Genomic DNA, 27225 nt, shown 5'->3' on the forward strand with positions numbered 1-27225 from the left:
GGGAACGGTGCGTGCTAGGTATTTGCCTCGCCTGTCTCGCGTTCACCAGGCATGCACATACATACACAACGTCAGCTCTACCCAGTGTTGATCCTGAATCTCCTGACCTCTCCTAGAGCCACAGAATGTCCACTCCATCCGTCTATCGTTACCTCCTGGGCTCGTGATTATTGGCTTGTGGGATTGTATTATCAGCATTCATGCGCTGCATGGCAAGCCGAACGAGGATCTCGACTCGTTTTCCGGATGTAGGACTGACTGCTCGAGCTTGTATCATTTGGACTATCCGATATGCGGACTGATGGGCGTGCCTTACAATGCCCTGAGAGCAGCGCTAACAACACCTCGAGTGATGAAAGACCGACACAATATCCTGTAAACTGGAGGAGGAAGGCCTGGAATTGATTGTGGCACTTTTGATTCACAGCCTGTACGTAGTGCGACGCCCCTCGACTGCCCAATGAGCATGGGCTGTGAATATCATGACATGCATGAGCATCGCGCATACTCTTCCTGCCAATACGTGTCAACGCAGCAGCTTCAAAAGCCTGGATATCCTCCTAGTCTTGCATGCGTCCCATCTCCAAATCTCGCCTTTTGGATCTGTTCCAGAATCGCGACCATGCAGCGTGGACCCCCGAACCGACCTTGCAAAGCATCTCCTTAGCCTTGTTCATGGCGAACTGGGAGATCTCTCGGTAGTTCACTTCTTGCCCCCTGGCTCCACGATCAACACTTTCGGGAGTGATGCTCCCTTCAGGAAGGTAGACGGTAACGGTATTATGGATATTGGTGATATCGGCAATCGTACGAAGAGAGTCAAACGTCACAATGGTGTCCAAGGATCGAGACATAGGATCGTAGGCAGAGTCACTCGAGTCGTCACTGTAGGGAACGCGGGTCTTGACTTCGTCGAAACGCCCGTGTGCATCTACCGCTTGTTCGTTGAACAAGAGGTCCAGTCTCTCGAGAATGGACAGTGGTCGGGGAGCGTTGGCTGCGCCAAGGCTGACTGGCAACTCTTCCTCGACCGGAAGGTTATTCGCCTCATCTGGATTCCGTCGTCCCTCCTGAGCTGGATCTGGCTCATTTGAAACCCAGACATAATCTTCCAATCGGAAAGGAAGTGTGAAAGGGAGTGGTCCGCCATATCGGATCGCAGGAACGTCATTGTCCTCGGTGGGGACTGAGGCCTCATGATGAGGATCCGAAGATGTCGCGGGAGGTATGAGCCAGAGGTCCGCTTCTTCTTCTTCTTCGGTGGAATCCCAGTCATAAATGTCCCCCAAAGTGAAGGGAGGGATATCTCCAGCAGTTTTATACACCTAAGCGTAGGGTCAGACTTGTCTCGATATCGTACATATACTGCCTCGAGGGCCGCCTACCTTTTCGATGGACTTCCAGGCGGATTCTTTATCGATCCCTTTAGTGAATGCCAATCCCATCAAGAATGCCAAACGGAGCTGACGATCGTCTTCTGCCTGAAGGGCTGGCGTATGATCGTGTTTTTGCAGCTCTGGCTCGACCGGGCATCCCCAAACGAGGTCATAGGGCGTGATGGGCACACGCAGAGGATCGGGCATCTTGTCGAAAGAGAGGCGAGTTGCGAGCTTTTTGAGTGTCCTATTGTCGTACATATCGACAGATGGCTCTGCACATGATGTACTATCAGCGGCGCTCCCTTAGTGTACACTCGGAGCAATTATTCCTGGGAGAACGTCACTCACGGGTACGGGGACCAAAAGCAGTCATCGATTGTGGAAAGAGCTCTTGGCGGGCAGGCGTGGAGTAGGCGGTCATCCTGATTCGATTGAGCACGTAAAGATGAAGTCGAGAACTAGGCCTTTAGAAGATTCTGGTAAACGGATGAAGGGCGCAACTTCTGGCTGAGAAAGAAAGTACTGTACATGGACGAGATAGAGCGAGTGAGTTTCATATTCTTAAGCACCTCGACTGCCACTTTGCTTTGTATGACGATGCAAGTCACGAGACATTATTGCTCTCCTATCCCATTCATACACCGCCTGGAGTTGATCTCGGTTCCAGTTTGAGTTTTCTGAAGTAAACAACGGCACATGACCTGTGAGTTGTGGAAGAGACATTCACTGGACCGTCGCACGCTTCGCTCGTTGAGCTTGATCTCTGGGATGTAGTGAGGGCATCCGGGGGAGAGGACTTGAGCAGACCGTTGGCCATAACAGAGCGAACGTCACGCTAGATAATGGTCGCTGACCTTTAGATCAAAGTTGGTCTGATGCATCAGTATTGCCCTAATTGCGAGGTTGATTCATCCGAAAACTTTTCGCCCTTTCGGCTTGCCTTTTTTCGCCCGAACAACTTCGGCATCTTTGGCATGGAAGAACCCTTCGTAGCGTCGCCCCGAGCAATGGGAAAAATGTGAGAACAATGGTGATCGCTTGGCGTTTGGCTTGCAAGTACAAGATCTCACATGCTCCTAACGATGAATCGCGTTCTGCCCTTGCCACTCCGCAGACGGAGATCGAAATCAAGCTGAACAGTTGACATGTGATGAGACATTGAAAACATTTTTCAGTTTCTCTTTTCTTTTGAGAATTCTGGTGTTTCAGATACTGCGTGACGCGGAAGAAGGGATTCCGATGATGTGGAGGAAAACGATTTGACATGCAATTTTACAGGCCACAGGAGAGGCTATCTCGGCCACCCCGACTCTAGCGTCCCCAGGTGAAGCTTTGAATAACCGGCGACAAGAGTGACTGGTACTGTAGCAAAGAAAGAGGCGGTGGAGAAAATCAGACCGGAGTTGAAGCAAAGCCCTTGGGCCACCAATTTAGTACAATTAGCGGGCAGAATGCGACATAATGTACCAGACGATGCTCGTAACGCATCAGTCACCAGTAATTGTTGACAATTCCATAGAGATTCATGCATGACGCCCTCTTCCTCTGATCTTCCTAGCGGTCGGTGCTCGAAGCATCCAGGCGTATTTGCCACCTGCAGCAGAGTTGATCCGTTGATGTGGATCCGGAGAGTCCAAGTCATTGACGATGTGTGTCGTAGGCCTTGTTTTGTGCTTCTGGGGTGACAATGACACATCGGTATCGATGAAAGGCGATTGGTCCGTTGTACTTTGGGACCGGGACAACATCGGAGGAGTTTGTACATTGTCCAGCTCGCCTCCAGCGTTGAAACGGGTATTTGACTTGTCTCCGTTTTTTACGCCGACTTCATCATGGGTGTCCGATGACAAGGTCCGAAGGCTTTCCTCCTCGGATGAGGTTTGCGGAGGCGACAACATCCACAAACAACTGTCAGGTACGAGGTAGAGAGCCTCCTCTGGACAAGGTCGAGGGGTTCGAGGCCGTGTCATGCCCTTCCTCAGACCCTCAAGCCATGACTCGATACGATCCTGGACTGGCAACCAAGGTACAAAGATCGTTACCAGAGGCACTGAGTCTGATCCCTCCGAGGCACCGTACGAGGATGTGTAGCTTGCCACGCTTTGTCCCATGCCCTCGAGCTCCTAAAATGCAGTTGTGAGCGATGGTTTTGGAAAGTCGCCTCTTTGAGCTTTCTCACCTCAGACCCTCCCATCGTCGCTCTCATCTTTATCAAGCCACATTCGAATCGACTTCTCAGTCGATTCTCATCCTGCTCATGGATCTGACGAGGCCTGTAAGGCTCGACCATTCCCTCCCGCGGCAATCCCCACACCTTCTCATAAACCGTATTTCGGGATTCCGCCACCACGATATAGCCAGAAGTCGGGCCGGTTCTTTGTGGTCGGGCTTCAACGGACATATGGGAGGATTGATGAAATGTGCTTTGTGGGACAAGTGAAGTTGAACGATAGTTGATGGACGAGGTGGGGTGTCAAATTGGAAGCTCAAGAGCTGATTTGTAGACAGAGAACAGACGAGGAAAAGTTCAGGCAGACACACTTTCCCCAGTCCCTTCCAGTCACGAGATCTTAGTACTGTATGTATCGAGAACCGACTCTTTTCTCCACAAGGATGTTTGAGATTCCATTCACTACGGCCAAAAAGAAAAATACCTTGATTAGCCCAGTACCCGTATCCTGGCACCGCAATCTCAATGGGACTCTATCACCCGGTCTAGAAGAGGCCTCCTGACAAGGCAGTAAGCCTGCAGTGATGAAGTGGTCTCACCTACCCGTTTGGCAAACGGAAGCGATCTATTGACAAATGGTTGTACTTACAAAAACTATATCCAGGACATCTGTCTCGTCTTGTATCTCAACTTCAACTCTCATCGCGACGCATATCAACTTGTCGCGCAGAATTGATTGGAACGAACCCCGAATCAAGTATCGAATCACCCTTTTCGCTTATCAAGGCATGTCTACCTCCAGCGATTCTTGCATCTCCGAGCAGACTAGCTCCTGGGGACAGCCGGAAGAGTACCCTACACCGGCGACCCAATCCTTCATCCTCCCCGAAAGCCCAAAAGAAGCCTGTTGGAAAATCGTGAACTACAATGAGGCCACCGCGAAACACTTTACGACGGGCTTCTGTGGACGAAATAACGTTAGCCCCCGAAACACGCCACCCGACCAATCTGAGGCCAGCTCACCGGTCTTGGCCTAACGCCGTCCTGAGATTCCTCATGCTTACACCTTGGCACTGGGAGACTTCGTGCGACCGCAAATCCCTCCTACTCCTACGCAGTCTTGGTATCAATTTATGGACCTTGATCCCGATTCAGGTTCATCGGACAATGGCCTTGAGGAGATCGAGAATTACATCCCTCACCACACGAAACGACTTATCTCGGAGGATGATATCCTCCAAATCAAAATTTCCGCGACGGCTTGTCAATTGGACACTTTGAGGGCGGAGAATCTGGAATACACGAAGGAACTTCTGGCCTGTAAAGTGCATCTTGCTGTGAGTGCGGACGCGTACTTTGCTTTGTGATTGTTCTGACCAGACTGGGCTGGACAGTTCTTGATGAGGAAACCCGGGCTCTTTTTCAACGAAGACCACATGAGAGCTTGCTACCAGGCGAGAATCGAGTGGTACGAAAAAAGTATCTTTGAGGTTCGGGAGATGATTGACGAACTGGAGGGCAAGCAAAAGACATTCAAGGCAGAGTTTGTGAGTGACTCTCAGTATCTTTGTTATTCAATTCCACGCTAATAGCTCCCTGACCGTTAGTTTGGGGTGTCGCAATACCTCTCGGGAACATCAGATGCGGATGAATCGGACCAGGAGCGCGATTTCATCGATCCAGGATACAACTCAGACGGAGAGGATCCTTTCGTCAAGGCTGTCATACAGAGGAGATCTGAGGACGCTGAAGCGCCTGTGATCAAGAAATGGCAATCCGTGAGGATCGATTGAATAGATTGATCACCGACATGCATGACGCCATGCTGCTGTTCCGCGAAGTTGATTGATTGCTCGAATAGGTACCACATACACGTCACCGGATTGCCACTCAATTGTTGCTTTCCCGCCCCGAGTTGAGTTTTCCCATTGATACATAAAAAAACCAATCATGTGACAGTGCTCTACCGCTCACATGTGAACAATGTTCGAGATCAGATTACGGCATTATACAAACGTATGCGAGAAGGCTACCTAGGCTTATACCAGTAGTGCAAGTCTTATGCTCATCATCAACGCAGCTGCTCGGTGCAGTACGTAGGGGTTCTTTCTCGATTCTCCAAGCCTTCCGTGCGCGACCAAACTTCAATAGCTTCGTTGCGGGGTACGATGTAATCTGATGGGCATTCTGAAGCTGGAATCTGACAGGTGCTCCAGCCTAGAACACGTGTTGAAGGGGTTGACACAGAATGCAGCTTGAGCGGAGATGAGGGAGAAAAAGGGGGAAAAAGAGAGGAAACCCGGAGATTGTCAATTGCTCTTGGCGTCCAGGAACCAGAATTTTGTGCAATAATCGCTGGAACCGCTTTTCAATCTCCGCTCAATGGGATGAAAGTGCTCTTCAGCCATCCTGATCAGTCCAGTTCTTCAGATATACCTTTTTCGTAACTGTTTTGGGGCTCACTAGGTCAATATGGACAGCGTAGATTTTCCGTGTCCAATAGTGACAGGTCCCATGACTTGTAATGAATGGAACTCACCCTATGCAACCAAGAATACATATACTGTACAAATCTGTCCGCCTTCCTCTACCTCCTTGCACACCCTATCGCTTCTGCCAGTTGAGAACGATCACTATCTCTCTTCAGCCAACTGTCGACGCATAGCCTTCAAACCTCAACGACAATCTTCTGCTTTCATCTAGAGAATGACGGTGAGTAGTCCATATCGCAGTCGCCACAATGAACACGACTGACTTTGATTCTGCTCGTAGATCTATTCTCCTGCCCTCTCCAATGACCACGACGAGCAAATCTCGCTAGACCGAGAAATGGTCAAAACTTCTCGTGGCGGAGTGAAGAGGAAGGCCACCTGCATGTGCTCTGCGGCAGAGGACGCCGATCGACCTGCAAAGAGATTCGCTCTGGATAGGGGAGGATTTTACCCGTCTCCAGAGAGTTCGACTTCGTCCCCGAGTTCGTCCTCCAGTTCCCCGGTTCTCCCATCCACACCTTTTGCTTCGGATCAAAGTCTCGACTCCAAGGCTGTCCACAGCACTCGTTCTCCTAACGACTTGGCCGCAGCGGAATCATTGGTGTCCATGTCAGAGATTGACACACTCTTCGATCAATACCCTACCCGCCGCTCAGTCACCGATGCTCAGCGAAAATTGATCTGGCAGGGAGTCTATCTCAATCAAAAAGCATCTCTGCGACAACAAGGAAGATACTACGGGAGAAAAGGTGCCCTGCTTCAAAAGGATCTCGACACGTACAAGGTGGGTCCTGCCCTATCCGCGCCACCAAGCGTCATGTATTTTCCGCGTCACTAACCATATGTGTCTCTGCCCCTTAGAACGTGGTGCCTCGTTCGGACCGAGATCCCGAGATCTCGAAAGTCTACAGAGAGATGGAATGTGTGATCCTCCATAATACCAGTAGAGTGCACACAACCATCAGGAAGTTGGACGAGACGTTACGCAACAGTCTCAACGAAAGTGTAAGTGCTTTTTGAAATTTCAGTCCGCGTCCGGCTGATCTTCCCCAGTCTCAAGCCTCAAAGAGGAGGACTAAAGTAACGTTCTACCTTGGCCCAGAGCGGAGAAACTCCCTGGAAGTCGATCCAAGACTCGAGACGCTTGCTGGATGGAAGGAGAAGGTGATGGTCCCCATCGTGAATGCGACGCAAAATTGAAACCCGTGCCTGATTTTTGGCACTCATTCAATGAGAATACAGGATTGTGGCATAGATAGGGATCACTGGGTCAAGACAAGCAGGGCACGCACTGGGGAGATGACTTCTAGGATGAGAAATGGACTATGGCTGGTCTTCGAGGAACGATTTGTAATGAGTAGTCTAAGCCTGTATCGCTTACGTTGAAATGCCAAGGATCCAGAACCCAATGTATCCATACCTTTGCTCTCAAGACATGATAGATGCTCATCCACAATCATCAGATGTAAAAAGTGATATGTGATAAAGATACTAACCGGCGCCTTCTCCCTTCTCGTCTCATTCGTGTCTATGAAATGTGCTGTTGAGGCGTGTATTCGTTCGTTCTGGTCTAATGTAATGTCAGCCACTGATGAACAGCGTAATGCCGGCTTGGGAGGGAAACACTTACTAGACCTGACCATCATTCTCGAGGGTCTGAATCGCAGCGTGAGTCTTCAGTAACAATGCTCCTTCCAGCGAATATTTTCCCTTTGTTTTCTTCTCGTACAAATTTGGTTCGGCCAGTTTATCTGCGCGCGTCGTGAGCCCTAGATGTCGTCGACCAGGCTCACTGTTCATCACGGCGTCAAAGTTCTTCCTCGCATTGACTTTGTCTCCCCGGCGGGCATACAGACGTCCAAGTTCATAGTGGCAATGGTAGAGGATATAGTGGTCCAGCTGAGAAGAGCAATTAACGAGTCGCCAGCGGTCAAGAAGAAATGGACCTACCCTGACTTCTGGACCATTCTTCAGACACTCCTGCAAGTCCCTTTCGGCACCCCGATCCAGCTCTTCGTCCGAAGGGTCTCCAGGCTGAGCCTCTCGGGCCTCTTCGGAAGCTTGTGAAGGCTTCGAAGGGTCAGCATGAAGACGCAGCGGGGCGGGACCTCACCTGATACCTAGCGAAGAGCTGCACACAACCTCGCAAGAAGTGACCTAGGCAGTAATCTGCGCGCATCAGTCGCCTTGTAGTTGGTCGGAGGGCGAAGAGTACGCACCGTCCCAATACTGCTCGCCGTTTCCATACTTTTCCGGGGCGGCATCTTTCAAATTTGATAGGTGCTTGTCAATTCTCGGCAGGTGTTTCGATAGCAAGAGACTTCGAGGACACATGGAGATACCCCCATAGACATATAAGAGTTCCGTGGCTGGCAGGAACAGATGGCGGTTTTGAGATTCGAATTTGCGCACCTTGCGATTAGCAAGTTTCTAAAGTATCGATGATTCAGCACAGTCACAGGAGCATACAAGCCCAGACCCCGCGGATGGCTCACCTCAATCGGTAGAGATTTGCCAGCAAGCTTCTTGGTGAGATGCGGTACCTGCTTGAATAGCTTTTCCGCCTCGTCAACGGACGCATTCTCGAAACCATCTTCCGCGAGTTCCAACAAGCAAGCGGCCGCCGAGCTGAAAGACGGACGATCTGTCAGCGAGATCTGAAGGACACGAAAGTCAGCGCGACTGCGCTCTCACAATGTATAGACTGCTCTGGACCAATTTGACTCATCCTTCAGGATAGCATAGCAGTCCAAGGCGCCTTTGAAATTACACATCATCATAAAGTTGAGAGCGTAATCCCACTACGAGCTGTCAGCTGGAAGCCGGTCGGCTAGCGATCGACTGACCAGGCACATGTGTTGAAGCTGGATATACTCCAGAGGCAGGTCCAAAGCCCGTTGAAGGTTTCGATTGGCTAGCTCTGGCTCGCATTGAGCGGTGTGCAGCCGAGCCTGGAAGTACAGGAAGAAAATACCATCAGGGTACCTGAAACGCTATCAGAGGGAATATTTAAAGGACTGAGTGTTCACTGACCGCCTTGTATTGTACGCCAAGATATTCCGAGCCAGCGGAACATCGGTCTGTACGGGGCTACAAATGATTCATGTCAGTCCTAAATCAAGTCGCCGGAAAAGCCACTCACATTAAAGTGGAAATAACGAGATGGAAAGCAAGCAATATCATGTCACAGACGGGTCTCCTGAGACCTTCGTTCTTTTCGTCGTATGCTGGCTTGTCCGCGTCTTTTGACCATCCTCCGGCTGACATCAATGTCTTCAGAGCGACTTTTTGGTCCCCCGCATAGCCGAAGACTTCAGCGATCTTGTGGGAGTCAGCTCAAGAGATAAGCAAGACGTGAGCGATATTTACCTTCAAGACCTTTCCAGGGAGCAGACTGAGCATGAGAGAGCTGGTACCGGTGCCAAGGAGCACTCCCTGGACATGTATCAGGGTTGCTGTCCGTTCGCATGGGACTTACCGATCGGAAATCCATATCAATATCCTCGTCGAATCCGTTCTTATCAGATTCCTCCAAAAACATCTGTAAGTTCCGGTAGATCCCATGCGCTGTCCGCATGTTGAGCCTGTCAATCAGGTGTCAATATCACCACGCAGAGAAGAAATTGTAGCGACTGACGCTTCCCTGACCAGTCCGAGCCAATCGCCTCCCGCGACGATGGCCAACATCGCCTTCAATAATGACGTTTCCGCGTACACCAATTCGGCATGAAGTTGCAAAGGAGTCATCTCTTTTATCCGCTGCAATCCTGCGCCTGATCGCACGAGTCCGCCAATTCGAGAAACGAGGGAGTCAGAAGGACGACGTAGGGTTGAGGCGACTGTCGATGTGGTCTTGCAAAGCTCCAGCGCATTGGCAAGGTCATTGGAGTCGAAAGTCATCATACCCTGGAAAGTGAGAATCAGCGTGTGACCCTGCCCTGGAACGAGCGTGGAATGAGCATGTACATACCTTCAAGCCGTTGATGATGCCATGAGCTGACATGAGGTACAGATGACTTCCTTCTGGATCCTTGTCAAAACACATCTCCTCCGCCTCCTTCATATGAGAAGTTAAAAACAAAGTCAAGACTTCTCTACATATATCCAGGTCCTTGGCCAGCTCTTTGTCTTGCGAAAAGCTCGTGATATCGCTGAGTTTGGTTGAAGCTCTCTTCCGGACCCTGGTCTCTGGATTGACAGCTTTAAATCTCCGTATGGTCGATCTGCCCGTTCCAGCAACATCGCTTGAAGATGCCACAGCTCCTTTCGTGACGTTTGTCTTGTCAAGCGTTGGATCCACACGTTCTGGCACCTCTTCATCCTCTTCTTCTACCTCGCTCAGACCATCAGGTGGCGTCGCAAATGCCTCATTGTCATCATCCTCATCAGATGACGATTCTTCGGCTGCGCCTGCCAATTCCCACTGTGACCACATGGACGGTGTCCTCTTTCTCTCAGGTCGAGGTTCCCTTCTCGTATTGACAGCGCTGTCGTCGTGCTCTGACAGAGGCGATTGCACGATACCGGATGACGGTGATTCAGGTATCAATTGACCATGTTCGTCCACTTTGTCACTTCCTAGCCTGAGCTTTTCTAACCCATTGGCAAGCTGATCAGGGGGTGCTGCGCCCTTGCCATTGAGGTTGGAAAATTTGCGAGTCGTCGATGACGGTCCGACGATATCTCTCGTTGGTGTCGTTGTGCCTGAAGCAGTAGGAGATGAGATTTGAGAAGGAGTTCTAGAAGATTTATCGGGTGAAGTGTGGGTGATGAGAGAGGATGACGAGAACAAGGATGAAAGACGCCTCCTCCCGCCCCTACGAGTGAAGCATCGAATCAGTGACCGTCCTCTAGTTTGTGGATACTTGAACCCCCGACTCACTTCAAAGACATCTTCCGCTTCGACTTGGTCGTATCTGCATCATTCGCAACACTGTTCGCTTCTGATACAGCTCTGGATCTTGGAGGCTTGTCTCCCCTCACGCTTGGACTCCGAGGAGACAGCACATTATCGTTGGAGCCCGCGTCATTCCCATCCTTCTTCTTTCTACTAAGTGATACTCGTCGAAATACCGACGACATGACGGGACAGATGGAAATGGTTTGAAGAAAGGAGGAAGGGATATGGGATGACCTAAGGGGATTGTTATTTTCGTCGGCTCGGCTAGTGCTAGGTTTCCCCAAGGAATGCCTCGCTCTCGTCACGCCGGACAAGGGATCCTTAGTCCAGAGGGTGCCCTTTGGTTCCCTACTGAGCTCGACTATACTCCTCGTTTGCAATGTCAACGGATTGAGTCTCAATGAAATGATGGACTCGCCAAGCGGTGACTCATAACACGGGATCCCAATCTCTCACGAGGCGAAAATAAAAATGCTCTGATTGAGCCCGGCGGCCCGGCGGCCGAAGCTTGGACTGAGCAGGACACGTGACGATGCCAACAGGGTTGATCAGCTGCAGGTCGAACAGGCAAGCAAATGCTTCGCTCGAGGGGCGCTCCATCTGTAGGTATGATACATGATGTAAAGTTAAGATATCCCAAAATCGACCGACCCGGTCAAACCTCCTGCATCGAAGGCTGTGTCTTGTTATCCGACACCTTGCTCAAAGGTTGCAGGTCCAGGGCCTCTGAACCCTTCTCTTCGTCGTCAGGGTTGTCCACTACAGGGGAAGGCTCCTGTCCCTCCTTGACCCCCTTGTCACCCTTCATATGACTTTTGCCGATCGTACCCATGCCTCTCAACGCTACGACCGCGATACCCAGAGCGGCAAAGCTCATTCCTGCGCCTAACCAGAATGCGGCGTGTAGTCCATGCACAAACGCGACATTGGAGGATTTGCCCTGTGCAAGAGATTTTGACTGATATACCGAGGCAACGACAGATGTAAGGGCGAGTCCGAAAGCACCTCCGAGTTGGACGAGTGTCTGGAACAGACCTGAGAGGGAATGAGCTCGCCTCACATTGATGGTATACCAAACTCACCTCCCGCTAGAGATTGCTCTTCAGGCAATGCGAGTCGAGATACAAATAGTTGGCCTGTTGCCATGAGACTACGCTCATTGGTAGCACTGCCCATTGCATGAGGGGGTAGCCAGACTCACAAGTCTGCTCCAACGACTGTCGACCACATAGCATTGAATGGGTCTGTAAAGGTCGTTAGCTGATTGGAGTTTAAAACGCCAAAAAAGCGATACGTACGACCCCAGTATGAGCCATCCACCGGCGCAGTGGCAAACAAGACATTAGATACCCTACCTCGGCTTCAGTCCATGTTCATGCCAAGAAGGCGCCTCACTCACCCTGTCAACAGGATGCCGACGCAAACCAAGAGCTGGGTAGGCACTCGGGCGATCACAATACCCACAAAGGCATTACACAAGATACCCATTATAGGCATGGGTAAGAACCGGACCAGGGCTTGTAATGGGCTCAGCTCTTGAGCCTGCTGGTAGAACAATGTGGCGTGGAAAGATAGGGCCTGTCCGGGCAAGTGAGCGCACGCCTGGCAATGGATGATGAGACCGCTCACGGTGAAACCCATCCATGACACACAGCCGATCATGTAGACAGCTGCAAGTCGACCATTCGCTCGGGTCCACAATTGAAGTCGCATCAAAGGCGGACGAGTAGACTTTGATGTGATATACTTCTCCCAGAAGAAGAAAGCAACGAGCATGAAAATGGATATGACAAGCAAGGCGATGATGTCTGCAGGTGAGTGAGTACGACTGTACGACCGTCGAGGGCAGCTAAAAACTCACAAGGCGTCTTCCATCCTAGCGGAGCACCCTCGCCGTCGGAGATGACAAACTGCAACAGGATCAACCCGACGGTGACGAGTGCCGCCCCGACCCAATCTAATCGTTTATCCGTAGTAGTGATGACATCGGTTGGGAATGTAAAGAGACCAAGAGTGAATACGACGAATGCGATCCCGGCTGTGACCCAAAGAACGGCTCGCCATGTGGTGCTAGGTGATCGTTAGTGAATGTATTCAGTGAAAAGCATGCAGAACGGCTAAAACGGCTATGACGCAACACTCACGAAGCATAAGTCACGAGGAGTCCACCCAGTGTCATGCCCAGGCCAGCTCCTACGGGTGCGCCAGCAGCAAAAGTAGCAAATGCAGTAGCTCTAGCCCGCCCTTCGAAATTCGAGGCGATGATTCCGACAGCAGCGGGAATACTGTAATGGATCAGATTCTGAGAACGTTTCATGAGGCACACGATTCACCTCATGGCTGATCCAGATCCGGCGAGAGCTCGAGTTACTACCAGCCCCGCTCCATCCTTCATCCATCCTCCAACTAGTGTCCATAGCGTGTACCATCCAATACCAACCAGGAAAACGAGTTTCCGGCCGTGAATATCTGCCATGCGTCCGGCCAGCAACAGGAAGCAACCATCTAGATTAAGAAAAAGTTCGTCAGTTGGAAGCCAATGGACAACGGACAATCACTACTCACTGGTTAGAGAGAATGCCGAGATTACCCATTGTAAATCCCCGTCCGTCATACCTAGATCCCTCTGAATGGTAGGTAACGCAATATTCAAAGCGACACTCCCACCCGCTGAGAGAAACACAGCAGATGTAGCCGCTGCAGCGATGACTATCCGTCTCGTTGTGGACAGCTTGGGTGCAACGTCGCCCAACGGTGGTTCTCCAATCGGTACAACGGTACTCCTGTCGGTCACATCCGACTGTCCATCATGCGGTTGGTGGTGCAAAGTGGACGGCGCATGCCCTGACTTGTATTCTAATCCATCCACATCTTCAGCCGTGGTCGCCAATGGCTCTATAGATCTAGGAGGGATGAAGGACTCTTCAGCTGCTAACAGCTCGACAAGTGGCAGTGGTTCCGAGCGGATCGAGTCGGCCGGCGCGCTCATGGGTATTTTATCGTTAGGTGAGCGTTTGCTTTGGGTCTCGTTGAGCGGAACGAGATTGAGCTGAACCGTTCAGACCGAAGCTGATTCTCCGACAGTCCAAGGGAGAAAAGCCTATGTACAATGAGTCGAATAGTGTTCAAGACAGGAAGCGTATCAACAGACAATCATGAATAAAAAAAGGTTCACCAACTAGTCGTTCATGAATTGTCCCGCACGTTTCCGGCGCATCTCTCTCGGCGCATCTGATAAAAGATCGGCCGAGAAAGCAAGATGACGTGGCATTAAATAAAGCGGGTGAATCACAGGACCCCGGTGATGGCATATCCTACCCCTTGCAACCTTGTATCGGTCTGCCGACTACAGTCAACATGTCCACCAATCAGAAGACATCAGCAGGGCACGATGCGAAGAGGCGCAAGTTTACACCTAGACCAGCTAGATCAGCGGAAGAGAGACTACCGACATTGTATCGCGGATTGACGGATCAGGTCAATGATGGGCATTTCCAAAACGCCATCAAGACGTGTCGAAAGAGTGGGTGGGAGAGTCCGTCTCAGACCGTCGTCAGCTTAAAAGACACTCTGCTGCAAATGCCTGCACAGTTCTTCCAGACCTACTTTCAGTATGGCGCTGACCTCGCTACAGTTCTCAGTCTTGATCCGAAATCTCAGGCTGCATTTCAGACACTGTTATTCTTGCACCTCCAGACGGACGACTATACCTCTGCATTGGACCTCGTCAATGCCACTTCGAAGGCTCAAGATGAATCAACTCTACAGTTTGAGAGGGCCTATTGCCTATACCGACTTCACAGGGAGAAAGAGGCCCTAAGTATGCTGGAGAAGGGGTCTAAGGGGAGGAAAGAGCTGCATCTCGAGGCGCAAATTGTGAGTGGTACATTGATTCTGCTGCGCCAGGCTCGCGAGAGCCATGAGGAACGAATGAGCAGGGTATCAGAGCAAAGTTTAGCTGATCTCGGCTGTAGAGGTACCGACTCGGGGAATACGACCAAGCTCAACATGTCTATGACGATTTGCTAGCGGGATGTGACTCGGTCAGCTGATCGTTTCGCACGCGAGCTCCTCGTGCTGAACCTTCACAGTCCTCTCCAGAGCACGATGATATCATGACGAATATCTCCGCCACAGCGGCTCACCGAGACTTTCACGATCACGCTTATCACTCTCAACTATCGGCGCCGCGTCCAGCTCATACTGCGGACAGCACGCTCCCAACTCATGTCCCTGCAGAAGGCGAGCTCGAGAGCTACGTTCCAAGTCTTCCGGCAGGCTGGGCAAAAGGAGGCTCTCAACCTTCGAAAGGCACGACAAGCACGTCTGTGCCAAAGAAGCAAGATGCGAAGAAGGAGCCAACGAAAAAGAGGACACACCGGTTACCCCAGGGGGCAGTGGAGGGCAAGCCATTCACCGAGGATGTGAGTGGTCTAGAATCCTTTCGAGGGGTAGAGCTGATACATATGTCTCTCTCTCCCCCCCTGTGTCTCCCCTTGTGTTCGACAACAACGGGTAATCTCTTGATGATGTTGATATGTGCCCCGGATCGCTTGCCACGTCGTGACCTCAACAGCCTGACCGATGGCTACCTATGCGCCAACGAGCTACATTCCTCGCGGCTCAGAGCAAGAAGAAGGGCAATATGACGAGTATGGGAACAGGTATAACCCAAGGGAGTAGTGCATCTGCAGGTGGCGGGGGTAGTGGTGGTGGTGGAGGTGGAAAGAAGAAGAAGGGGAAGAAATAAGGGCAAGGCATGCTTCTGTATCCTGGATCTGATCGAGAGTGAGGGAGGATTGTGCATCCCACATGCCGTACTGGCTAGCATGTTATAGGTCGGGCAGGACACCAGTCCGGCGTGACATGTAATGAATCCCCCGATTTTTCCCATTTTTGATCCCGGTGTCCTGTTGGAATCCTGGAAATTTTCTCGGAAATCCTCCAAGCGCGACTGATTTTTTGAGGGTTCAGAGTGGACTCGCCGAAAATTTTTGGGTCAATGGGCAATCCTGAATCTTGCTGCGATGTGTGAATCAATTGTCAGTAGACACACACACACACACGGCTCCAGATGCATGCATGGAACTTGAGCTTGCATGGATGATCCTCCATTGTCCATGCATCCCTCCTACTTGCATGCAATCGATCTCACACTACCCCGAACCCCCCTTTCTTCCACCCCGTTTGCACCCAGGTGATCCGTGCACGCTACCCGTCTCAGTGTCCGAACCCTGAGATTTGGAATTTGCCGCGATGGTAATAGTAATGATGATATGGTAATATATATAATAAAATGATTTGATTTCGCCATAAAAGGAATTAATTTTTGGGTGGCTACCATTACTTTGGGATTGGTGGACTGGATATTGCTAGACTGCTTTGACATTCGACATCGATTCAACCTTTTCTCAACCTCGAGCTATCACCACCATATCGCGGAGGGGCAAGCATTGCAATTTGGTAAGAGATCGGGACCGTAGACACGCCCCCTTCAGCTTGACACCGTTTGAGCTTTCGGCTCCGCAGTGCAGCGGCGGTAGGCACGGAGGAGAAGGGGGGGGTGGGACAGAGTAAGGGTTATCTTTTCTGTGAGTAGGCGATGAATCAACCCTGTCCCACCTTCAGCCCCCGAGGTGTACTCGACATCCCTCTCTCTCTCTCTCTCTTTCAAAAAGGAGGATTGGTACAATCTCATTCCCTCTTGACCATCTCGCTGACACACTCACTACTCAGTCCAGCACAAATTGCTCACCTCCATCGTGAGTCTCACACCTCTCGAATCTGTTCCCGCTCCGGACAATTCCACTTTGTCTTTCCACTCGACGCTCTAAATTTCCTCCTGACCCTCTTACATCTCTCTCCCAGAGGGAGGTAGTTCCCCTCCTCCATTCCAGGTTCCCCTTCTTGCCCTTTCCTGCAACCCCTATGCATATCCGCTCACAGCGCCAAGCAGTGCACGCATCCACCTTCACGTTTCACGAATAGAATTGCATCATGCCTGACATGTCTGCCTACAGCTCGTCTCGTGCTGCAAGGTGAGTCAACGCTTCCCCCATCTCTCGTGACCGGCTCTGTCACTTCTGCTGACTCGATACAGGCCTGAAGTCCCGACACACTCTTCCACCCATTCCCCCACCACGTCCACATCGTCATCTCATCATTCGGAGCAAATTTCGGCTTCTCGGAGGGGCACCGTTGACTTGGACGCAATGGTGAGTTGGCATTTGCTCCTTTTGCTAGCATTTACTTACGCTTTGGCTCCAGAAGGATGACTCACGATCCCGACGATCATCTCCCACCTCAAACTCCACTGCTGATCACTTTGCCGTCACGATGCGGGGCATGTCGAAACTGTCATTCTCACCCACCCATGTGGAAACGCCGGTCGTAAAGGTGATTGTCATATGGCAATGTCTCGCGAAAGCTGACGTGTCTTAAGACTCCAGTCAAGCATTTCGGCCAGTTCGGTAACATCGGAGATGGCTGCAGATCTCGCGGTCAGTCTAGCTCTACATCGCATTCAATCTTAACTGACGTTCATCCTTCAGACGAAGTGCCGATCGTTCAGTCTTCAGCGTCCTCTATCATTTCTAAGGACTCTGCAGGTCGCGAGATCTCACCTTTCTCCTCCACTTATTCCGCTTCTAGCCCTCCCACTTCAGTGGCTCCTTCCATCGCCTCCCACTCGGCAGTCGCACCTCAGCCTCCAGTCTTTGGACTTCCCTTCTTCCCTGGGGACAAGAGCTTGCAGAATGAAAGCGCAGCGGAGATCGGTCGATACTTGATGGTATGCCATCAGATCTTGAGTCTCTCACTAACATCCTCAGATTTCTCAGATCCCCAAAGAGGTCACACCGTCTGAGATCCGCATCAAGATCGGAGTACGTCCCATCAATGCTCGTCGGCCTCTATGACTGACCTTTGCAGGCCATTGTAGAATACAAAGCAATCATTGTCAAGCATCTTCAGACCCGGGGAGTGGTATGTCGTGCCCTTGTGGAGGTGAATTTCGCTGAACTTCTACCAGGCAGTCGTCACTTTCTGGGATCCGCGTCAAGCCCTGCAACTCTATCAGCGTCTTCACGCTAAGCCTATGAGTTTCATCTACAAGCCTGAGCCCGTCCACCTGCAATGCATGAGGATCGAGAAACAAGTTGCAGCAGAGGTAAGTTCTCACCGACAGCTTCCATTAAGCCCATAGATGATGGCGAATGTGAACGAGCCTGGAGATTGGGAAGCTCCACTTTCCTGCGTCTCCCTCGAAGTCGTTGGAGAGTATGTCGTCAGCCTTGAGGCCATCACCGTGAGCTCCTCCGTCCTTCTTACTCGAATTCAAGCTCACATAACCACAGCGCGTTCTCGACTCCTTCGGAACTACTATGTGGGTGCAAGCTCTCGGCAGCCGAGTGAGTCGAAAAGCTCCCTGTATGCAACGAGCTCCCTTACACTGACGCCCGACGCAGCGCTTCCTCGCCGAGTTTTACGACTCCCGACACGCTGCACTGGCTGTCCGAAGTCTCGATCAGTTTCCAGTGTACGCATCTCACATCACAGCTATTCTTCTCTCCGAAGAGACACGAGGGACCGGCGCCAGTACCGCAACGCCGCCTCCATCGTCAAGGTCGCGTTCGTGGTCTGCTACTCCCCAACTCATAGGCGCTCATGAGCAACAACAACGTGCAAGCTTTTCGACCCCTCAACACCTTTCAGGTCATGACGTCTTCTGGTCTCCTGCAACGGATCACTCCAGCACTTTGATGTCCAGCTACGGGACACCCGTAACGCCGTCCACCAACACTTCGCCTAGTCCTGGCAGCTGGGGCAGAACCTTCGAGCCTTACGGAGCAGAGACTCCCAGCTCTGCTTCAAGGCACAGATCTCTGCCTCCACCCGTCAAGATCACCCCAGGCTACAGCGCAAGCCCTGGCTGGTCTTCGCCTTATGGTGGATCTCAGGAGTTTGGTCGTCGACCTTCGGGTTTTGATGGGCTCAGCTCTGACAGAGTACCACCGCAGTGGGAGCTCATGGATCGGAAGCGGGTCCCAGAGCAAAATGTAGTGAAGAGAGAGCGAATTTTGTCTGGTGAGTTTTCCCATACATGGAGACGCGGCTGCTAACCGGAGTACTAGGGCTTGATCCCCGAACGACAGTGATGATCAAGGACGTGCCTGTGAGTTCTGGGAATCGCCATCCAAGCTCATCAAATCAGAACAAGCTCTCGCGCAACGAACTCATTGGCATTCTCAATGATGTGAGTGTATCACCCTGCAATACAGCAGGGCTGACCGGGCATACAGGTCGTCCCTGGAGGCTTCGACTTCGTGTACCTTCGCTTCGACTTTAAAAATCACTGCAACGTGAGTGACGGACCCCAATCCGCCCTGGTGTACTGACCATCTACAGGTTGGCTATGCGTTTGTCAACTTTGTCTCCGTCAAGAGTCTTTACGAATTTCATGTTGCCAAAGTCGGCAAGCGATGGAATCTGTTCTCGAGCGAGAAGGTTCTGCAGGTGAGTTGAATACATACAGCTTAGCGGCTCACGATCTGCAGATCTGCTACGCTACCATCCAGTAAGTACTGCATAATCGGTCTCGTGAGCGAAGCTCATGGATGCAGGGGTAAACAAGCTCTCATCAACAAGTTCAGGTAAGCCGTAGTTTTATCGCTTCACAAGGGCTGACAATCGAATCAGGAACTCTGCGGTCATGGATGTCATCGAGGAATGGCGACCTCAGATCTTCTAGTGGGTGCTACCCCTGCCACATACGTGCTGATCCCCCCACCTTAGCTCGAGTGGAACGCGACAAGGGCTTCCAGTGAGCTGGCTGATTTTGTATATCTCAATTTCGCAAGCTTACGAGACGTTAGGAGCCATTCCCCGAATCCGATAATCCAGCTCAGAGATACAGGTCCACTGCAGCTCGTCTCTTTTCGCTGAGCAGTGAGCTTTGACAGAAGTCTTGCCTCATCCTGACTTCCGTCAGACCCTAGCGTTCCTCACCCTCACGACACCTCGGAGCAGTATTCATACGATTTTATCCATGCCGCACACGGCACCGGATTCTAGGCTTGTTACCTATTGGTCCGCCATTGCATCGTCGACCTTGCCAGCCTCCTGCCATGCCTCTTTCATCCTCCCTTCTCAAACTCTCATCCCATTGCTCTGCGCCTTGGTGTCGACCCTGGCTCTCTGCGCAACTAGCACTTCTTTACTTCTTCCCTTTGTTTGTCTTCTCTCTTCCAGCTCTGCTTTAGGTCGCACGACTTCATCCACCGTGAGACTCGACTCGGCATTTTGGTGACACCCCCGCATGATCCAGGCGCTCTAAAGAGCGCGCAACGCCAGCATCCTACATGGTGGCGACGACTTCACTCCGATTCACGTCATGACCCTCTCAACGTCCTTCTTTCGGTTTTTCATGATAACAGAAGCCCTTCAACAAGGCCAACGCCCTTTCTCGACAACCTCTTGACGCGACACCACGAATCCACGACTCCCCCTTGACACGTCAACATCTTCTCATTTGTACACATCGCCGCAAACACGCAATCATCGCATCGCTTCCTCTCCAGTACACCATCACACCTGCATGATCAACATTCCCATTTCATCGCTTTTCACCTGCAATATATCACAACGCACCTCACCTCCAAGCTCTGCATTCCTCTTCTTTTCTCCTGTAGATGATAGACGGCACACTGAGCCCTTTCTCTCACCACACACTCTCTCGCATTCCACTGCACGCTCGTTTGACCACGCCTTATCGGTCGAGCGGGCCATCATTCATGTCGGTCTCCTCTACGTTAAAAAGACAAACAATCATCAGGTCGTTTTCATGCATCATCATCGTTCATGTGCAAAAAGGGGGTTGAGATGGGCCATTGATTTCTAGATAAGATGCATCCGTCACCTCGGCAATCCGTGCCAACCGTCTAAGTATCTATGTATCCCGACAATTCTATGTCTGTGCCAAATACTTGTCCATCACGGCCTGTCTGATCTTCTTCTCGGGTGCCCTGCCTCCAGTCCACAATTCAAATTGTTTGAACCCTTGCAGACATAGAATCTCAACCCCTGAGACAGCTTTCCATCCAGAGGTTGAGGCTAAGCTTAACAGAGCGGTCTGATGAGGTTTGTACGCCAAGTCGATAGCGATTCCCGGGGCGGCATCAGATGTACAGAGACCTTTCGGTAGCTGAATCCCTGTACCCTCGGCATGAGACAAGCATAGGGAATCACCAGGGACAGTCGAAATGATGATCTTTGGTCTTGAGGGAAGATTGTCCAGTGTGTCGATGGTCTCAATGTCGAATGATTCAGGGAAACTCGATGCGACCTTTTGAGCATTTGCAAGCGTCCGATTGAATAACAAGATTCGAGGCTTCGAAGATAGTCTGGCGAGTGCATAGATCGCAGCTCGAGAAGTCCCACCTGCACCGATGACCAGAGCTGTGGATCGCTCTCCAGTAGATAGAGTCAAGTTGGATTCGACCGCCTTATGAATCGCTTGCCAATCGGTGTTATGACCTTGAAGCTGTCTCTTGCCATCGACAGTAAGGGATACGATGGTGTTGACTGCTCCGATGATTTTGGCATGTTCCGAGATCATGTCCAAAGTTGGTATGATGTCGAGTTTCAAGGGGATCGTAACGGATGCTCCGCCAAACTCGGGTGAGGAAATGATGTCAATGATCCCTTGATCAACTTGGGCAGCTTCGTGCTTCGAGTAGACATGAGGGAGACCCAAAGCTTGGAACCCGGTATTATGCAATGTTGGCGAGACAGATGCACCGATGGGCGATCCAAAGAGGTAGTACTGACGAGGCTGGATCATCCCTAGAAGTCCTCGGGCAGTATTGATTTGTACGACCGATAACTGACCAGGGGCTGCTCGGGAAGGTAAGAGGGGATGAGTGACGGGTGTCAAAGTAGGATTCAGGATCCGAGACATTTGACCCGCAGCTCCCATATTGATGGCTAGCAATGGTTTCTCAGGATGATCCGCTGCAAACGTAGCTAGAGCGAGATTATCCGCTGTAGACTTGGCCATACCGACGAGCTTGACAACATCTCCGTATTTCGCACAGAGATCGTACTTGGCTCTCAGGGCTGGCGAGTCCCAAGCCATCTCTCCACTCCAGTCGTGCCAGGACGCCACGATGTGGGTCACTCCTTTCGAAGCGACGAGCTGGTCGAGAGTCTTGACGGGCCAACAAATCTCAATGTCGACAAACTCGCAGCCCGCTCGGAGACCCAAATTGACCAGGTTCACATATCCTTCGAGGTTGTCAGGCGCATGAAGTCCTCCTTGATCCTTGCTTCGGACCGAATAGACAATAGGCAAAGGCGTTGCTAAGCGAAGCATCGACAATTGCTTCGCCACGTACTCTTCAGTCGCTCTGCCGGACGCCAACAGATCCACTCGGAGCTCGACGGCATCGGCACCCTCGGTCAGTTCATCCATATCCGTCAATGCCGGAGTGATATCGGGGAACGTCAGAGAAAGGAACGAAGAGAATCGTCCAGATCCAAGGTTAGGTCGATTTGTCGCCAGCCCTGAGATAAAATTGAAAAACCTTGCAATCTCTCGCCTCATAGCTGAATGATGGTCGTCTTGCGATTGATCACTTAGCGGAGCAAGAGTGTTGAAAAATTCGTGTGACGAGCATTCTCTGTACCACGGGGCTCGTCTCTGGGAAACCTCAGCGAAGCCCTCTCCCCAGTTCGGTCGAGCTGCCGTTGAGCCGATCGAGTCGAGGTACCCCTCAATATCACCCATCTCTCGAGTGACGTGGACTACACGTCCGCCATTCGCGATGTGCTTTGCGAGGATTTGCCTAGCTTCCGGCGTCTCGACAATTCCACCTCCAAGAGAGATGATATGGTTGCCTCGCTTCTCCTTGACGAATGCATGTAGAAGCTTCGTCTCTGTGGCTCGGAACTCGGACCATCCATGAGTCTCGACGTATTGAGATACAGAGAGCTTTGTATGCTCTCCAAAGACGTCATCGGCATCGGTGTATTCGCCGCCGAGAGCTTCAGCAGCCAGTTTGCCGATATAGGTCTTCCCGGCTCCTCGCATTCCGATCAAGAAGATGGGGTGTTGAGGGGTACTCTGATGACTTTTTGAGGTGGAGGCATGCTGCAGCTCTACACCATTTGTTTGCAGCCCCATCTGGGTGGGATCAGTCCGGTGAATACTCGACCGGTTGAGCTCACCTTGTTCTGAAGATCATCGAAGAAGTTTGGCCAGGTCTTTTCAACACACCTCTTCTCCTCAAGGACAGTATTCGGAATGACGGATGACAGGACGGCAAATGCCATGCCAACACGATGATCGTCATAACAATGCACCGATGCACCCGATGTCAAAGTGGAGAGTTGCTTGCCGTAGATGATGATGCCATCATCAAACTCGTCCGTCTCCACGCCAAACTTGGCAAGTTGAGTTCGCATAGCTTCGATACGGTTGCACTCTTTGACCCGCTGGTTGGCAATACCGTAAATCCTGCTCGTGACTGGGCGTGAGCCTGCGACTTCTCTCTCGGCATTACAGGGCTGAGCAGCGACGGCAGCGAGGACAGAAGCAGTGAGGAAAGCATCTGTCATTGGCTCCATATCGACGTTGCCAAGGGCCTTCAAATGCCCAACAGGAGGGCCAGTAACGGTGGTCGACGATGCAGTCTGTTCGACCTTGCATCCCATGGGCTCCAAGACTTCTTTAGCAAATCTCGCATCACCTTGAAGAGACGAACTTCCAATGGTCGAGATGGTACATGTCGTGCCTGTGATGGCAGCGATAGCCAAAGGATATGTGGCGCTCGAAGCGTCGGATTCGACGTTGTAAGTCGAAGGATTGACATAGACCCCTTTGGGAATACGATAGATATCGGAATCTGGTTGACGTTCTACGCTAATTCCAAATTCCTTCATCATCGCAATCGTCATGTCGATGTATGGTTGGGAGATGACTTGACCACCAGTAAGCTCGAGGGTTATAGGTTCCTTAGCATAAGGTGCACAGAGAAGGATAGAAGAGACGTATTGACTGGACACTGTTGCCGCCAATCGGATGTGTCCACCTTGCAGTCCGTTCGGGGCAATGCGCAATGGAGGACAGCTCTCGCCTTCGACGTAGTCAATCTTGGCTCCGTTCTCGCGGAGAGCATCGACGAGGGGTCCGATGGGTCTCTGTTTCATTCTAGCGTTGCCAGTGATGATGGTGGTCGGTGCATCGGGTGATGTCGCTGAGACCACAGTGCAGACCGTAGCGAGGAATCGCATGGCGGTACCGGCATTTTGCAGGTATAACTCTTTACCGCCAGCCGGAGTGGTGAGTGAACCCTCACCGCCCTCAACGACAACGGTATCTCCGCCATCCTCCCAGGAGAAGACAGCGCCCTGCTCGTGTGTTAGTACTTATCGTGAATGAGGATGCAGCTCTCACCTTGAGCTCTGACAACGCATTCATCATGACTGCAGTATCATCTGAGTGCAACAGATTTCGGATGCGGCACGTTCCTTTGCCAAGAGCGGCGAGAATGAGAGCACGATTTGAGATACTCTTGCTACCCGGGGTGGCCATGACCACGGGAGACTTGGTAGGAGTGCCAGAGACAACGCTGGCAGCTTCGCACAACACTCTCCGGAGCACATCATCGTCCACGTTTGAGGCCTTCTCCTCAAATGTCTTGCCAATCCTCGATAACAGGACCACCTTTTTCTGACTACCTGAATTTTTTTTGTCGACTTTCATAATGTCCAGCAGGCGCTCCACTGTGAGACCAGAAGCAGCGGGAATCGAAGCGATTCGCCTGTCGGACAAAGAGACGGGTAGACCATACGCTTTGAGACACCTTGTCAATCGTCCCACGGCAACCTGAGATAAGACACCGAGAGATCTGGCAACTTCGGCTTCCAAGATCATGCCGACCGAAACGCATTCTCCATGCAACATTGTAGGTGTCAACACGGCTTCTATGGCGTGCCCAATGGTGTGACCAAAGTTGACAAGATTCCTCAACCCAGTCTCTCGCTCATCGATGGTCACGATGTGTGCTTTGACGTGGATCGAGCCGGAAACTACTCGGAGGAGGAGTGATTGAGCCGCGGAACGATCTTTGGCAAATCGACCGGCGGTGGATTCAGGTTTCGAGGAGGCCGCGAGGGAGATCTCAGTCGCACTAGACTCCAACGCCGCAAAGTCTTCTTCGACCCAGATGGCTGCAGTCTGTGGGTTATTATTGTTAAACAGCTCCATACAGCGACGATAGAGGGACGACGCACCTTGATTACCTCCGCCATACCGTTGGATACTTCCCTCGACGGCAAGGAGGTGAGGAATGCCAAGTCGACGAAGATGCAAGAAGGCTGCCAGAAGGATCCAATCAGATTCTTTCCAGCTGGAGTATCAATGGCCGTCTTTCCTCCGACGGAAGAATCCACCATGGCGAGCAGTGTCGTAGGGATCTGCACAAACTTGATTCCACGCATGCTGAGGGACCAGGTCAGACTATGACTCCCATTCCACCTGGATTTGTTTCGATACTCACAAAGTCGCAGCGACGAATCCAGTCAAGTCTCCTATGACACCACCCCCAAAGGCCAGAATCACTGTGTCCCTGACACATTTCTCCCCCAACATCCAATCTTCAATCTCAGCTTTGACCTTTCGGCTTTTCGCTCCTTCTCCAGGAGACACTTGGTAGACCAGGAATCTAGACTTTGAACCAAGAGAACGAGATACATTATTGAATTCCTCTTCGAGTTGGGAGAGGTACAATGCTGCGAGATTAGTATCGGTCACCAGGACATAGGTCGAAGAGGGGAGTTTAGTGAGAATGGTATGGAAGATGTAAGGGAGGAGATGAAAGCCGACGTGGATTGACTCAGAACCCAAGATAGAGATTTTCGAAACCTCTGCCTGAGTATCGGCAGAGGCTGACATGGTGAGAGCGAGCTTCCTTCTGACTTGCCTGTGCAGAAGCTCCAAGGGGAATGATGATCTATTTGTTCATCTGTCCCGAAATTTCAGACCGAAAGATATCTCGACTCGGGTGATTTAGATGATGAGGCGGAGATCAATGACAACTCCGCTGTCTCTCCACTCCTGTAAGTAGTCCGAGGAGCTGTACTCATATGTATGCAAGGGGCCTCGGGAGGATCTCTACCAAGTCCTGATGAAGCTACAGTGCTTGAACTTCTTACGGACCTCTCAATTCACAGGATCTCCTCGACGTATCTTTGGCAGCAAGACCTTTCGCCAAACATCCTTCACCTCTGTGCCACAATCAGCTTGCCGCCAAACCGATACTGTGATTGTAGACAAGGGCCATAGCGGAGAGATCGCAGGACTCACGGATCGGGCTTTTGCCTGGAAAGCTTCGAGCGACCTGATCCCAGTTCACTGACGTCTTCTGACCGTTCGTTACCATTATGAGCATGATGAGCTATGGACCACGGATCAGCTCACGTCCAGTATATAGTTGACGAGAGCAATCTTTTGTTGATTCGTCCACGATGGCGAGGTGGATTTTGACCATTCTTTTCCGGCGATAAGTTGAGTCTTGATCACTTTTCGCCAAAGATCCTTGTTCTCTGAAAGGGTGGCATCAGCATCACGGGTCGGGCCGGGCTCCAATGCAAGCCAGCATTTTCCGGGGGATCACTCACTGGACAGTGTTTGCCCGACTGTGCTTGAGATCTCATCCCAATCTCTCGCGTTCAGCTTTGCAGTCTTCAAAGGCTTGAGTACTTCTTTAGATTCCACAATTTCCGCTCACCTCGAGAACGAGCTTCGCCAGAAGATTTTTGTCGTAAGTGCCTGGAGCACTTGAAGCGCTGATTTTCTCGTCGTCACTCCTCGCTGCTGTAACACCTGGCCTCGAGTGGGGTTTGTCGTAAGGCTTCTGATGTCTAGTATGGACTGAGTCAGACTTCCTGATGACTTGCATAATGGCTTTCGTATTTCAGAAGTAGCCTCTGAAGAGCGTTTCACAGAGGTGATCTTCGACCCCGATGATATCGGTATGTAGGAAGAAGAAAGTGAAGTGAGGTGACGATGACGAGAATGGTTGTTGAAGTGCTGTCATGCTGCCGATGGTAGTAAGGTATTTCGTCTGTCTACACGTACAAAGGGGACGCTAACCTACAGATCTCATTGTCGTCGGGGAGACCGTCGTCAAGTCATGGTGTGATAGCGCCAGAAGTGGCATCGCCACTGTTGCCCTCACACACGAGGTGCATAGAGCGATCCATGCATCCTGACGAGAGTATCGT

The 27225-nt window shown here is 51.4% G+C and overlaps 9 protein-coding genes across 9 annotated transcripts; 3 read left to right on the forward strand and 6 right to left on the reverse strand.

Moving 5' to 3' along the window:
* Window positions 1–312: 312 nt before the first annotated feature.
* BD324DRAFT_607022 (hypothetical protein) lies at window positions 313–1800 on the reverse strand (the record flags this gene model as incomplete). Its single annotated transcript, XM_022014042.1, has 4 exons — window positions 313–471; window positions 648–1325; window positions 1386–1651; window positions 1728–1800. The coding sequence occupies 4 exons, from the start codon at window positions 1798–1800 to the stop codon at window positions 313–315; spliced, it is 1176 nt and encodes a 391-aa protein (XP_021873583.1).
* A 1102-nt stretch (window positions 1801–2902) lies between these two features.
* Window positions 2903–3780, reverse strand: BD324DRAFT_648424 (hypothetical protein; the record flags this gene model as incomplete). Its single annotated transcript, XM_022017837.1, has 3 exons — window positions 2903–3502; window positions 3559–3642; window positions 3694–3780. 3 exons carry the CDS (start codon window positions 3778–3780, stop codon window positions 2903–2905), a joined length of 771 nt encoding a protein of 256 aa, XP_021873584.1.
* A 902-nt stretch (window positions 3781–4682) lies between these two features.
* On the forward strand, window positions 4683–5342 carry BD324DRAFT_607023 (hypothetical protein; the record flags this gene model as incomplete). Its single annotated transcript, XM_022014043.1, has 3 exons — window positions 4683–4886; window positions 4944–5096; window positions 5157–5342. The coding sequence occupies 3 exons, from the start codon at window positions 4683–4685 to the stop codon at window positions 5340–5342; spliced, it is 543 nt and encodes a 180-aa protein (XP_021873585.1).
* A 2010-nt stretch (window positions 5343–7352) lies between these two features.
* BD324DRAFT_615036 (hypothetical protein) lies at window positions 7353–11534 on the reverse strand. Its single transcript, XM_022014674.1, has 16 exons — window positions 10924–11534; window positions 10012–10858; window positions 9679–9947; window positions 9520–9625; window positions 9411–9476; window positions 9184–9362; window positions 9075–9131; window positions 8888–9026; window positions 8736–8842; window positions 8537–8669; window positions 8261–8471; window positions 8155–8210; window positions 7992–8111; window positions 7835–7940; window positions 7671–7792; window positions 7353–7611 (listed from the first exon to the last, which is right to left on the reverse strand). The coding sequence occupies exons 1-15, from the start codon at window positions 11121–11123 to the stop codon at window positions 7671–7673; spliced, it is 2718 nt and encodes a 905-aa protein (XP_021873586.1). The 5' UTR covers window positions 11124–11534; the 3' UTR covers window positions 7353–7611.
* BD324DRAFT_615040 (major facilitator superfamily domain-containing protein) lies at window positions 11535–14086 on the reverse strand. Its single transcript, XM_022014675.1, has 10 exons — window positions 13507–14086; window positions 13275–13446; window positions 13086–13226; window positions 12803–13011; window positions 12571–12749; window positions 12341–12519; window positions 12240–12292; window positions 12143–12185; window positions 12024–12091; window positions 11535–11976 (listed from the first exon to the last, which is right to left on the reverse strand). Exons 1-10 carry the CDS (start codon window positions 13928–13930, stop codon window positions 11597–11599), a joined length of 1848 nt encoding a protein of 615 aa, XP_021873587.1. The 5' UTR covers window positions 13931–14086; the 3' UTR covers window positions 11535–11596.
* A 188-nt stretch (window positions 14087–14274) lies between these two features.
* On the forward strand, window positions 14275–15975 carry BD324DRAFT_615041 (hypothetical protein). The gene is made up of 5 exons (XM_022014676.1): window positions 14275–14464; window positions 14576–14817; window positions 14916–14984; window positions 15033–15365; window positions 15518–15975. Exons 1-5 carry the CDS (start codon window positions 14299–14301, stop codon window positions 15689–15691), a joined length of 984 nt encoding a protein of 327 aa, XP_021873588.1. The 5' UTR covers window positions 14275–14298; the 3' UTR covers window positions 15692–15975.
* Window positions 15976–16938: 963 nt separating this feature from the next.
* On the forward strand, window positions 16939–20013 carry BD324DRAFT_648429 (RNA recognition motif 2-domain-containing protein; the record flags this gene model as incomplete). Its single annotated transcript, XM_022017838.1, has 21 exons — window positions 16939–16979; window positions 17042–17156; window positions 17209–17337; window positions 17384–17441; window positions 17493–17731; window positions 17772–17825; window positions 17872–17925; window positions 17972–18109; window positions 18146–18247; window positions 18297–18350; window positions 18408–19026; window positions 19074–19114; window positions 19154–19195; window positions 19242–19301; window positions 19348–19455; window positions 19497–19516; window positions 19563–19592; window positions 19639–19689; window positions 19735–19762; window positions 19815–19887; window positions 19931–20013. The coding sequence occupies 21 exons, from the start codon at window positions 16939–16941 to the stop codon at window positions 20011–20013; spliced, it is 2139 nt and encodes a 712-aa protein (XP_021873589.1).
* An 892-nt stretch (window positions 20014–20905) lies between these two features.
* Window positions 20906–25957, reverse strand: BD324DRAFT_597351 (putative aromatic amino acid family biosynthesis-related protein; the record flags this gene model as incomplete). The annotated part of the gene is made up of 5 exons (XM_022013879.1): window positions 25500–25957; window positions 25234–25441; window positions 24395–25177; window positions 23167–24348; window positions 20906–23122 (listed from the first exon to the last, which is right to left on the reverse strand). The coding sequence occupies exons 1-5, from the start codon at window positions 25892–25894 to the stop codon at window positions 20906–20908; spliced, it is 4785 nt and encodes a 1594-aa protein (XP_021873590.1). The 5' UTR covers window positions 25895–25957.
* A 183-nt stretch (window positions 25958–26140) lies between these two features.
* On the reverse strand, window positions 26141–27158 carry BD324DRAFT_678899 (hypothetical protein). The gene is made up of 5 exons (XM_022019017.1): window positions 26730–27158; window positions 26620–26683; window positions 26420–26544; window positions 26306–26363; window positions 26141–26226 (listed from the first exon to the last, which is right to left on the reverse strand). Exons 1-5 carry the CDS (start codon window positions 26898–26900, stop codon window positions 26162–26164), a joined length of 483 nt encoding a protein of 160 aa, XP_021873591.1. The 5' UTR covers window positions 26901–27158; the 3' UTR covers window positions 26141–26161.
* Window positions 27159–27225: the final 67 nt, after the last annotated feature.

Source organism: Kockovaella imperatae (assembly GCF_002102565.1).
Source record: "Kockovaella imperatae strain NRRL Y-17943 chromosome Unknown BD324scaffold_2, whole genome shotgun sequence".
Taxonomy (NCBI): domain Eukaryota; kingdom Fungi; phylum Basidiomycota; class Tremellomycetes; order Tremellales; family Cuniculitremaceae; genus Kockovaella; species Kockovaella imperatae.

What these genes read in the sequence shown, in the direction of transcription:
- BD324DRAFT_615040 (XM_022014675.1), bottom strand. Translation starts at nt 13,930, where the DNA reads ATGAGCGCGCCGGCCGACTCGATCCGCTCGGAACCACTGCCACTTGTC. An exon ending in TGTCATGGATGGGTTTCACC is followed by an intron (nt 12,520 to 12,570) that starts GTGAGCGGTCTC and finishes TTGCCCGGACAG; the next exon opens with GCCCTATCTTTCCACGCCAC. An exon ending in ACAGTCGTTGGAGCAGACTT is followed by an intron (nt 12,092 to 12,142) that starts GTGAGTCTGGCT and finishes CAATGAGCGTAG; the next exon opens with TCTCATGGCAACAGGCCAAC.
- BD324DRAFT_615041 (XM_022014676.1), top strand. Translation starts at nt 14,299, where the DNA reads ATGTCCACCAATCAGAAGACATCAGCAGGGCACGATGCGAAGAGGCGC. An exon ending in TGCATCTCGAGGCGCAAATT is followed by an intron (nt 14,818 to 14,915) that starts GTGAGTGGTACA and finishes TCTCGGCTGTAG; the next exon opens with AGGTACCGACTCGGGGAATA. An exon ending in GCAAGCCATTCACCGAGGAT is followed by an intron (nt 15,366 to 15,517) that starts GTGAGTGGTCTA and finishes TGACCTCAACAG; the next exon opens with CCTGACCGATGGCTACCTAT.
- BD324DRAFT_615036 (XM_022014674.1), bottom strand. Translation starts at nt 11,123, where the DNA reads ATGTCGTCGGTATTTCGACGAGTATCACTTAGTAGAAAGAAGAAGGAT. An exon ending in GCATCATCAACGGCTTGAAG is followed by an intron (nt 9,948 to 10,011) that starts GTATGTACATGC and finishes CTCACTTTCCAG; the next exon opens with GGTATGATGACTTTCGACTC. An exon ending in AGCTCTTCGCTAGGTATCAG is followed by an intron (nt 8,112 to 8,154) that starts GTGAGGTCCCGC and finishes GACCCTTCGAAG; the next exon opens with CCTTCACAAGCTTCCGAAGA.
- BD324DRAFT_678899 (XM_022019017.1), bottom strand. Translation starts at nt 26,900, where the DNA reads ATGCAAGTCATCAGGAAGTCTGACTCAGTCCATACTAGACATCAGAAG. An exon ending in TGGCGAAGCTCGTTCTCGAG is followed by an intron (nt 26,684 to 26,729) that starts GTGAGCGGAAAT and finishes AAGCCTTTGAAG; the next exon opens with ACTGCAAAGCTGAACGCGAG. An exon ending in TCGTCAACTATATACTGGAC is followed by an intron (nt 26,364 to 26,419) that starts GTGAGCTGATCC and finishes ACGAACGGTCAG; the next exon opens with AAGACGTCAGTGAACTGGGA.